The sequence below is a fragment of the Lissotriton helveticus genome, chromosome 4_2 (assembly GCF_964261635.1).
Source record: "Lissotriton helveticus chromosome 4_2, aLisHel1.1, whole genome shotgun sequence".
NCBI lineage: Eukaryota > Metazoa > Chordata > Amphibia > Caudata > Salamandridae > Lissotriton > Lissotriton helveticus.
This window is the reverse complement of record NC_136064.1, coordinates 137,117,956-137,130,196: the sequence shown is the minus strand read 5'-3', so window position 1 is coordinate 137,130,196 and position 12,241 is coordinate 137,117,956. Positions and strand designations below refer to the sequence as shown.

General features: G+C 44.6%; 1 protein-coding gene across 1 annotated transcript in view; it reads left to right on the top strand.

The window, feature by feature from the left end:
- Positions 1-12,241, top strand: part of LOC144752257 (uncharacterized) — a 65,584-nt gene that overhangs the window by 12,336 nt on the left and 41,007 nt on the right. Inside the window, exon 2 of the mRNA XM_078640265.1 lies at positions 6,525-7,456. Within this exon, the coding sequence (XP_078496391.1) occupies positions 6,805-7,456 (652 nt within the window). The 5' untranslated portion in view covers positions 6,525-6,804. The remainder of the gene's footprint in view (positions 1-6,524; positions 7,457-12,241) is intronic.

Genomic DNA, 12,241 nt, shown 5'->3' with positions numbered 1-12,241 from the left:
GTATATGAGTCTCTGAGTGTGTCAGTGAGCGGGTGTATATGAGTCTCTGAGTGTGTCAGTGAGTGGGTGTATATGAGTCTCTGAGTGTGTCAGTGAGTGGGTGTATATGAGTCTCTGAGTGGGTCTGTGAGCGGGTGCGTGGGTTTCTGAGTGTGTCAGTGAGTGGGTGAATGAGTCTCTGAATGGGTCTGTGAGCGGGTGCGTGAGTCTCTGAGTGGGCCAGTGAGCGGGTGAATGAGTCTCTGAATGGGTCTGTGAGTGGGTGTATATGAGTCTCTGAGTGGGTCTGTGAGCGGGTGCGTGGGTTTCTGAGTGTGTCAGTGAGTGGGTGAATGAGTCTCTGAATGGGTCTGTGAGCGGGTGCGTGAGTCTCTGAGTGGGTCAGTGAGTGGGTGTATATGAGTCTCTGAATGGGTCTGTGAGTGGGTGTATATGAGTCTCTGAGTGGGTCTGTGAGCGGGTGCGTGGGTTTCTGAGTGTGTCAGTGAGTGGGTGAATGAGTCTCTGAATGGGTCTGTGAGCGGGTGCGTGAGTCTCTGAGTGGGCCAGTGAGCGGGTGTGTGATTTTCTTAGTAAGTCTGTGAGTGAGTGCATAGGTCTCCAAGTGGGTCAGTGAGCGGGCGAATGAGTCTCTGAGTCCATCTGTGAGCGGGTGCGTGGATCTCTGACTGGGAACTGTGAGTGGGTGCATGACTCTGAGTGGGTCTCTGAATGGATGCGTGGGTCTGCGAGTGGGTGTGTGGGTCTCTGAGTGGGTCAGAGTGTGTGTGCATGGGTCTGTGAGTGGCTGCATGAGTGTCTCAGTGGGTCTGTGAGTGGCTGCATGAGTGTCTCAGTGGGTCTGTGAGTGGCTGCATGAGTGTCTCCGTGGGTCTGCCAGTGGGTGCGTGAATGTCTGAGTGCGTCTCTGTCACTGTGGGACTGTGAATGAGTGCAACAGTGTTTGAGTGGGTGCATGAGTGTCTCAATAGGTCTCTCACTGAGCATGTGTCTAAGTGGGTCTGTGAGTGGGTGTGTGAGTGTCTAAGTAAGATTGAGTGTGGGTGCCTGAAAAAAAAAAAAAAATATATATATTTTTTTTTTTTACAAAACTGCTCCCAAACGAAAATACTAAGGAGACGGCAATCTGTATGTACGAAAATCAGTTCAATTTACAGGTTGAAAAGGCAGACAAACGTCTAAGCATTTTGTCTTCAAAAGCCTTGTTCATGACGTTATCAAGTAGACATCAAATAAAGTTGTGGTGAGCATGGTCATAGAAAGAGGCATTAAACGTTACATGTCTCTTCAGAATATAATCGTCCATCTTAACACGTTACTACCACATGTAAAGCAGTATAAATTAGAATAATTGCTTCTCAAAGGACTAGAAATTGAAATACGTGTTGCATTGGAGAAAACACATTGAATGTAACTACATGGAACAAATTAAATACGGTCACAATTTGGCAAGCTGTGTTTTTTTTATTTTCACCAGCTTCACACAATATTGTCAGTAATTTCCATACCAGAGGAATCGGGGTACAAATCTTTCATGGTTTGATTCAGAATTAATGCAGCCCAAGAGGGCAATGTCCTCACTGTATAGATAGAAATCAACTTAAAAATACCTAGTTGATCGAGAAACAAAATATTGCTAAAAAAAGTGAGCAATTAAAAGACACAAATAGCTCTGTATTCAAATGAGCCCAAGTGGGCAAAGTCTCCAATGCATAATAAGGGACATCACGTCCTCCAAGGAAGTTATGATATCCTGCATAATTTAGAAATAGCGACCATGTTCATGATTCATCTAAATGTGTCAAGTGTTAGTCGAGCACTCGATCTATGCAACAAAAAATGACTAATAACATCTGAAAATAGTAAAGGATAAAAAATAAAATAAACTATAATACATAAAAATAGATATCTTAGCTTCTTTGCTGTTATATCACAGTAATTCCTGTGGATAACCTGTAATGGAAAAATATAGGCATAGTATTAGAATACTCTCTTGGGAAACAAACAAAACAGATTAAAAAACATTAAAAAGGCATACATATACAGTGCACAGACTAACTTCCTTCAGAATACGGCAAAAAACGGAACATAATTTTTTCACATACACCAGTAGAATCGGTAGATGGACATTACTTCAGAGACAGGTGTATATATCTTCATCAATCTTCATGCCGGCCAGCTCTTTAGTGCCCATTCTCAGAATGTACCTTCATTCCAACTGTCTGAGAGCTTTTTCTCTGTCCCCCCCTCCTCTTAGGGTTTTAACAACCTGATCTAAGATGCAATAGGTCAATTTAAAGGGGTCTCGGTTGTGGCATTCTATAAAATGTCTGGCTACAGGGTATGTGGTAACAATATAGTGAACAAGGGAACCCGTTATAGGTAGCAAAGGACCTCGGGTAATTAGTCATTTTATCAAGAACAGCGGTCCTTAGCTTGAACAATAAAATTGTAAATGGCAAACATAGACTTAAATAAGAGCTATGGCTTAGTTTTCTCCAATGTCCAGCCGGACAAGGAAGTATTTATTTTCAAAGTTGTACAAGGATTTGCGAATACGTGGAACAAGAATCAAAAACACTGGGCACAAGCCTGTACCAAGTCAGGGAGAACAAACAATAAGGGGAAAGAATAAGAAAGGTTTAAGCAGGCAAAAGGGTTGCAGTAAGTGGCGGCTTACAATACAATGCAATCTTGTGCAAGCACAAACCAACAGTAACTGCAATAAATATATACAGTTGAGACATGCAGTACTGTTACAACAGTCGACGTGACGTTTCGATCCCTAGCTCCTAATATTAAACTGGGATCATCTTCAGGACTAATGTTAATGCTATTGCCTGAAATGTTAAAAGCCTAATCTCCGTCAGCGGGGGAGGTCCATGAAGGCCTCTTGATAAGAAGCCTTTCCGGAGAAAAGAGTTATCTTTGTTTTCCTGAAACAGAGCCTGGAACGGCTTCTGTGAGTTAGTGGGCGGGAGGTGATCCTCGTCCTGGGAGCCTGTAAATAATGTCTGAGGCCCAGAGGGTTGTTTATGTCTCGGAGATAAAATGAACGCGGCTGCAAGATTAAGCAGTCCGCTTCGTGCTGATCCTTGATAAGATCACATGTTGGGCTTGGTGTCGTCCGTCTTGCTATGTTTGCCATTTAGAATTTTATTGTTCAAGCTAAGGACCGCTGTTCTTGATAAAATGACAGGGTATGTGGTGTCAGCATTTTTTATAGCACATAAATATTGAAGGACCCACTTTTAGGCCTCCAACTCTGTGCTCCCCACATAGCCTTTGGGGCACGGGCATTCTAACAGATAAACCACATATTCTGATTTGCAGTTTAGTGGTTTAGAGATGCTTAAATATTCTCCGAGACATGTTTTCACTTGTGTTGTGTTTTTGCCATACTGGCAGGTCTTACATTTCAAACACTTTTTGAACCCTTTACTGGCTTTCAACCATTGGGGATGTGTATCAGTATAGGTATTGACTAACTTGTTTCCTATTGTCTGAGAACGTCGGTATGTCACGCCAGGTTTCTTAGTGACATATTTACCGACAACCAGATCTCATATAACCAAATGTCAGTGCCTGTTTAGTGCTTTCCTCAATTCTTTGTGGTGTGAATTGCAGGTGACAATAAACCTATTTAAAATTTTCGCTTTCTCTTCATTTTCTGGTTTCTTGAACAAGAGATCTGTTCTTTTGTCCTCCCTAGCTTTGAGTTTGGCTTGTTCTAAGACAGGACGTTGGTACCCTCAGTCTCCTAATCTTGAACATATTTCCTTTTCGATACAATCATATTCCCCACTAGAGCTGCAGATTCTATTAGCCCTCAATAGTTCACCTTGGGGAATACTGATCTTGAGTGATTGGGGATGTGAGCTGGTTGCGTGCAATTTTGTGTTCCCTGCTGTTGGTTTACAGAATACAGTGGTACAAAGATGATGCTCCTTTACCTCTACTCTCACATCTAAAAACTCAATTTCAGTGTTGCGATACGACTTGTGAACAGTAGATTCAAGTTGTTGGTAGTTATACAGTCAACAAATCTTGAAACAGAATCTAGATCACCATTTCATTGGATAAAAAGGTCATAGATATATCGTAACCATGTCACAATGTGGGGTGACCATATTTCCATTTCAGGACCATGTAACACCTGCTCCTCCCTCTAGCCTTTATGCAGATTGGCATAGCTGGGAGCGAAACAAGTGCCCATCGCTGTTCCCTGTTACTGTCTGTATAGTGTCTTATTGAAAAGGAAGATATTATATGAGAGACACCACTTGATCATTTTGATCAACATTTCATTATGATCAACAATTTATTTTGGCTACGGTTCGAAAAATGTGAAACAGCCCTTAGTCCATCTTTGTGTCGAATGCTCATATAGAGGGAGTTAACGTCAAGACACACCATGCGGAAGTCGGCCTCCAAATGTATGTCAAAGATCTGCTTTAAAAGATCTGTAGTGTCTTCTATATTAGACGGTAGATCTTTCACCATCGGCTGCAGATAGAAGTCAACATACTTGAAGACATTTTCCAGTAGGCTTCCTATTGCAGAAATGATGGGCTTGCCTGGGGTACATACATTGTTTTGGTGTACCTTGGGTAGAAGATACATGATAGGAACCCTAGGGAAGTTTACATTCAGAAAGCTGTATTCCTCTAATGCATGGGTTCTCACAAACTTTCTCTCGGGGGCCACATTTACAGTGTGGTTTGTGGCCGAGGGCCGCACTGGTGGGGGCGGGGTCAGAAGGGGAGGGGCGGGGCTAAAGCAAAAAGAAAACCTGTGACCATGAGGTTGCACACTGGTCCCTGCAGCAGACACCTTCATCCACTGAGCACCCAGACCCAGCATACATACATCTCTCCCTACCTCCAGCCCTCCCTCTCCCTCCCCCTCTGTCATCTCACAGTGTGTCTGTCTGTCTGTCTGTGTCAGCCTTCAGCCCGGGCTGAGACAGCTTCCTCAGCGCGCGCACACAGACAGCTGCACCAAAGAACTTTGCAGGTCTTTAAAAGACCATTTACCTATTATTGAGGCTTTGTTGTAGCGCCCCAGCATCTCCACTCTGACAATCACCGCTCGCCCGGCCCCACAGAGCAGAGGCTTTGTCGTATTTCACCTCTTAGCGCCCCTGCATCTCCACTCTGCTCTGTGGGGGCCGGGGGAGCAGTGATTATCAGTCTCTGAGTCCTCTTAGTCAAGCGCTGCTGCGGCGGTATTTGCTAACACTAATACATGATTTTTTTAGCACAGGTACGATTGTCTGCAAGGTCCGCGGGCCGCCAAGGAAGGCTTGCCGGGCCGCTGGCGGCCCACGGGCCGTACTATGAGTACCCCTGCTCTAATGTAATGAAACTGTGGTCACGCCATGTTAAGTCATCATAGAATTTATTCCTGAGACTTTCATATTCTCCCCATGTGAGGATTTTATAACATGTAGTGTATTTTAACTGGAGATTAGCTTTGTCTATATACATCATAAGGGGCCAGTTGACAACATTTACACCTTTGTCAGCATTGCATATGACACACTCATGTTCAGGGGACCATTTATTTATAACCATGGTTAATTCCCTCTCCTTCGGCCTATGGTTGTTCTTTATTTCGGCTTGATTGATTTTCTTAATTTCATCAACCATAATTTCGTTGAACGAATCAATGTTGTCAAAGAAAAGGTGTGGGGTTGAATTTACATTTGGGCTTAAATGATGATTTAAGGGGAGTGGAGCTTGCAGCAATTTGAGTTTCATAAAATGAATCAGTGCTTCCCTCTTCTTCCAAATCTGTGAGTACCTGTAGGAGGTTGTGTACATCTTGCTTTTCCTCCCTCTCTGTCCTTCTTAGTGTTTGTTCTAAGTTGCTCAGCCTGTATCTGTGATGTCACCTAGAGTTCCTTTTGTGTTTGTTTCCTTCTATTGTCAGTTATATCTTTGGCTGAACAGCAGGGCAGCTGCTCCCGGTGGGGCTTTAATTGGGGCCTTTACTGAATTACTACCTTGCTTGTATCCTTATTGTTTACTAAGAATAAACCCACATCTGGACGCAGCAATACTAGGACTCCTCTTTGTTAAATATTACAGGTTGGTATCTGCAATGGACATACTGATGTCTTCTTCGTCCACATATGTACACACACACACATACATATATATATTTTGTTATTAACATAACGGTCCTGATTCAGAAACTGCACTTTGTAGTATGTTCTGCGGTACTACAGTAGTACTACAAAATGTACTGCAAAGTGCTGATCGCACGCCGCACTTTTGTAGTAATTTACACTCTTCTACAAAGTTCCTACTTCCAATATTTTCTATGGGTCGGTGTTTAAGTGCCAGTGGTTGACCATGTTTGTCACAAGGGTAAATTGTTACAAAAGTGCAGCTTGTGATTACTGAAAAGTAGTAAACTGACTCAGAAGTCTAAACCTACGTAAAAGTGTGTTACCTTTGTGAATCAGCCCTCACTGTTTCTGAAAGCTACGAAGGGTAACGCAGTGTTTGTTGTTTCAGGAACCTCATGTCATCTGAAGCCGCCTCAGGAGAATGTGATGGACCTTTGTAGCCACAGTGTCGCTGGAGACTGCTGAGGGGACATCCTCAGACACTGGACAGCTTCCGCACCAGGGGAGGTGATGGGCCTGTGATTGTCAGCGAGGCCCTGCCCAACACTGGAGAAGTATTGGTGCATCTGTTTCCATCAGTGGTTGGTCACCCATCTGTCCCTTTTCATATTTAAGTAATAACCTGTCCAAGTGAAGACAAAGTGAATCAATAAACCTGGCCTAATACCATGGTACAAACGTTGGAAAATATTCATGTGCCAGTGCCCGCCGGGCAGCAGGAGTTCCCGCTGAAACTCTTACAGAGACCACAGACTCAGATCCAAGGAGGGAAGATGGTGAAGCTTGGCCCGTCGCGGGATGGTGAGGCCTTCCTGCTGGTGTTTGAGTGTGCCTCTGAGGGCGTCCGGTGGCCTTCGGAGCAGCATGTGATGCCGCTGGCTCCCCTGCTGGCTAGTGATGCACTGGCCTCTTACCCAGACCTGCCACATCGAAGTGCCAAAGACTATGAAAGGTTGAAGCATGCCATCCTTGACCACCTAGGAGTGGGCGAGGATACCTGCCGGAAGAGGTTTCGCAGTCTACCTTTTACCGTCGAAGCAGGCGCTTGGACAGTCACCCATCAGCTGCAGGACTTGTGCCAGAGGTGGCTAAAACCCGGAGTCCGCAGCGCCGCAGAGATTGTGGATCTCGTTGTGATGGAGCAGCTGGTTCAGATCCTCCCAGAGGGTGCTCAGGGGTGGCTGGAGCGTCAGCGGGTGGGCTCCCTCGACAGCCTAGTGGAGCTCATTGAGAGATACTTGGTTGAGTGCAAAGAAGCCCTTCAAGATGGCAGCCGCAGTGTCCACTCGTCATCGTGGGAGGAGGGTGTCCAGACTGAAGGTAAGGTGGCTTGATTCCAACTGGTGCTCTGAGGACTTCCTAGATCTAGTTGAACAGACTCTATAGAATGCCTCCTCCATCACCTCCTCAATCACCCCCTCCATCACCCCCTCCATCACCCCCTCCATCACCCCCTCCATCACCCCCCCATCACCTCCCCCATCACCTCCTCCATCACCTCCTCCATCACCTCCTCCATCACCTCCTCCATCACCTCCTCCATCACCTCCTCCATCACCTCCTCCATCACCCACTCAATTTCAATTTGTAATCTTTATTCGGTTCTTAAAAAGACACCATAAAAGCACATCCACAATATACACACAAAATATTTAAAAAATGCAATTTCCATTAAAAAAGATAAGTTTAGCTAAAATCGTAATTCATCATTCAGTGGGTCAGTGGGGGATAGGAAATCATTTTTCATGGGGTCGGTTAATATTAGAGTCATAATTCTCTGGTATTCCGTAATCTTAATGCTAACCGGATAAAGTTTATAGTGCACAGTAGAGTGTGGGCGTCTCCAGCTTCCTGCAGGAACTTCAGGGCCTGTTTTGCTTGTCTACACTTTAGTTCTTTCAGAATCTCTACCAGGAACTTGCGTCTTGGCACTGTGTAGAATGGGCACAATAAAACAAAGTGAAGGGTATCCTGCGGAGACCTGTTGTCGCAGCCGCAGGTACCCTTCTCCTCCACTGTGTGAGTGAACCCAGCAGGGACCGCAAATAGGTGGTGAAGCATATTGAGTCTAAAACGGGTCATGTAATAGCGATCCTGGGTGTTATGCATGACCCTCAGGTATGGCTCCATTCCTTGCTTTGGTGAGAGTTCACAGTACAATGAAACAGTGGGTTTAAGCCTTTCATTCTTGGCTCTAATTATCCGTGACCGTTCTGAAGAAAGTTTTTTTGTCATAGTTTTGCTCTCTCCGGTTAGGGATTCTGGGGAGTTGAAGAAGTCGGCGCAATCAATCTCTGCAAATGATTTCTTAATGTACTTCAGCCAGGGTATGTTGTGTCCTTTATCACGTTTGAGGCAATCCAAAATGATTTGTCTTGTTAGGGTCGCCTCCGGGTTAGTCCATATCTTGACACATGCCAGGAGTGGTTTAAGTTTGATCTGGTCTTCTATAAAATATTCACCTACTTCCTCGTGTATAATGTAGGCGGGAACACTCTGGGGCACTTTCAGGATTCTTCTCAAAAATTTATTTTCTTCTGTCTGTATTTGCTGTGCTTTATTGTCTATGAAGCCCCAGACTTCTGCGCCATAAGTTACCTTTACACAGCAAATTGACCTATATACGGTTAGTATTTGTTCTGGAGACCACCTTCCCAATCTTTGTCCATACCCCATAATGGCTCCTACTGACGCCGCCAATTTTGTAGCATGTTTCTCTGCCAGGGGTTTAAAATTAAGGTGACTATCGAACAATACCCCCAGGTATGAGAATGTATTAACTTGATTGATTTTATGTGTCCCGATGTAATAAACAAAATTCTCTTTTCTCCTTTGCCCTAGAGACATGATGTAAGATTTTTCCAGATTTGTTGTTAGATCCAGCTTGCCCATGAACTCTACAAAGCCAACAATCAGCTTTTGTAGGCCTAAAGGGGTTCTAGCTAGTAATACCGCGTCATCGGCATAGAGTAATACCGGCACTGCACGATGACCGATTTGAGGTGAATCCACCTTCAGTTTCAGTAGATCTTTTTCCAGGGAGTTGATATATATGGAGAAAAGGAAGGGAGCAAGGATGCAGCCTTGCCTTACTCCACTGGTGCAAGCAAAGGGGTCGGTCTTGTTTCCCTCTTGGTTGAATCTTACGCATGCAGCTGTGTTCCAGTGTAAGGATTGCAGGATATCTACAAGCGGTTGTTCCACGCCTAGTTCTACCAACAGAGACCAGAGCTTCGTTCTGTTTACGCGGTCGAAGGCCGCAGAGAGGTCCATAAACCCCATGTAGACGGACCCCTTCCCTGCGATGATATATTTTGCTGTTAGGAGGTATAAATTCAAGCATTGGTCAGTGGTGGATCTTCCCTCCCTGAAGCCATATTGGATGTCCGAAAATACCTGATGTTCCTCCACCCAATCTTGTAGACGGTGTAAGATGACCCGCCCCAATACTTTCGCAGTTACATCAATGAGTGAAATGGGGCGGTAACATTGGGGGTCATCACGGTTTCCCTTCTTGTAGATCGGGACTATGGTCGCCGTCGACCAGGAACGAGGCAATCCTGCCACCATAGCCTCGTTCAGGACCCTGGTAAGCAGCGGAGCCCATAGCTCGGGTTTACTCAGGAAGAGATCTGGCGGGATTCCATCCGGGCCGGGTGCTTTGTTTTTGCTTAACCCAGCTATACCAGTTTCCACTTCTTCTAGGGAGAAAACCAGTTTTACTGGGTGTATCATCCTTGGGTTGTCCCCCTGAGTGGAGTCTTTTGTGTGATTATAAAGACTCTGAAAATGGGTCTGCCATTGTTCTGGCAGGATGATGTTAGTTATTTTAGGTACACCTGGATCCTGAAAGCAAGGGGAGTTAATGACTTTCCAGAAGCTTGAGGTGTCTTTCCTTTCTGCGGCGTCCCTTAGGTCCTCCCAGGCTTGGATTTGCAGACTTTGTTTACGCTTTTTCAGAGCTTTTTTGTATTCCAGTCTGTTCTGAGCTACTGTGAGGTTATTCCTTGGTTTTTCGTGAAGACTAAGTTTCAGTTTTTTGTGCGCCTTGGTGCAAACAGAGTCAAACCAACGTGGCATCAGGGATACTTTACTATTGCTTGGAATCTTTAAGAGATTATTAACATAAGAAGCAATCTCTTCAAAAGCCCTGACCACCATGGCTCCTTCTACCCTTGAGTCAAGGCATGTGTTGATTGCGTTTGTGCCCTCAGTTATCAGTTTTTTATAAAAGCTGTCCCCATCAATCCTGGCCCATCTGATTCTCCTTCCTTGATCCACTGCCCTTTCTGTTGTATCATGTCTTTTTGAACCCAATTTAAAATCAAATCCTTTCGTTGCAAGTATCACCGGGTTGTGATCACTGTAGATGCTTGTATCTATTATGATTTTGTTGATATTCCTTTTTAGAATGGGTGAGACAAGGATATAGTCGATATAGGAATGGCAACCTCTCCCTCTATATGTTGGGTTTAGCTCTCCTTTATCACCCAGTTCTGCGAGATCTAGAGTTTGGATGAGATTGTACCTCTTCGCTAGTCTCTCCAGGTCCCATCCTTCTTTTGAATGGGTGAAGTGTGGCCCTTTCACTGTGGTGCATCTTGACCAGTCTTTGGTAAAAGGTTTTAGTTTTTCACAAAGGTGACAGTTAAAATCCCCCAGCAGTATGAGACTTGGGGGGTTTGGTGTCTTGTTTAGGGAATTCAGATTTTCTAGACAGGAGTCCAGTTCCTTTACAGCTTTTCCCTTTTCCGTTGTGCCAACAGCATTATACCAGTTGACCAGCAGAAGATGTAGTGTTTTAGATTGAAACCTTACTACTTGGAGATTGGGTGAGCATTGATTGAGATTTGTCCAGGTGCCCTGGATAAGTAAGTTAACATATATCACTAGTCCCCCACTAGCTCTCCCTGAGGATACTTTTCTGGCTGGGACGAAGAAACTTTTGTAACCCTCTAAGCTGTAATCATTTGTTTCAGTGGCCCATGTTTCCTGTAGGCAAATTATTTGAAATTTATTTATGTAGCTAAGCCATTCTCGGGACTCAAATTTGGCTGCTAATCCTGCTATATTCCAGGATACAATTTGTACATTTTCATGGGTGTTCTCCTTGGGGCATCCTATTTCGTCTCCTAGTGAGTGCACTATGTGCTCGCCAGTTTTGATTAATGTGGTAGATCTGGGTTGTGGCCTACAGTTAATGACTATTCTGCTTTGTTCAGTGGTAGTCAAATATTCTGTGGCTTTTGTCAGATCACCTCTACCTCTACTTGTTTTGGGAGATCTGTTGCCACCTCTCTTATAATAGACAGATGATGGCCTATTCGCATATCCCCTTTTCGTTCCTGTATCCAGCAGTTCTGCCTCCCTTAGCCTTGTATGTTTCGGGGTTTGTTTTCCCTTTTCGTGTCAATCCACCTGTTCAAGGACACTAAACCTATTCCAGTGTGCATACTGTGTTTCAAAGGGGTCATAATTTGTGGGCGCAAGAAATGGCCTTTGCCACTGGTTTGGTCTAAATTGGGTATCCATTTGGGGATTTCTGGGCATCGGGGGTCTGTTGGTATGCATAGGTCTATGAGATGCATGGGGGTAGAAGTAAGATAAATGCAGGGGATGGATTTGTGAGTGGATATCACTAGAAGGCGCATTGCAAATATAATTGACCGCTGCAATGTCTCGAAAGTTCACCTTGATTATGTCCCCTGCTATTGTCTTAATGCCTTTGCCGATCCATTCCCCCCTTCTTGCAGAGAGAATCTGGCCATAGATGTTTGGGGGTAGTGGTCTATGTATTTGCAGCCACTGAGCGCATTTGTTTTTTAACTCTATGGGCGTTTCCCTTTTGCCTTCTCTTAGAGGTGGAACTCCTGTTAATACCACTACGAAAGGTAAGGCTTCAGGTGGCAAATTAATTATCTTGAACCTAGATAATGTTTTATTTTCTTTTGTGCTTACTGGAAGGGTAGGGTTTGCCTTAGGGTTCAATTTCGGTGTTTGGGTTTTGGGTGGTATTTATGCGGGCCCTGAGGATGGTTTAAGGGTTTCGGGGTTTATCTGTTTATTAGTCTTGTCTGTATTTGGTGTATTACTGTCTATCTGGGT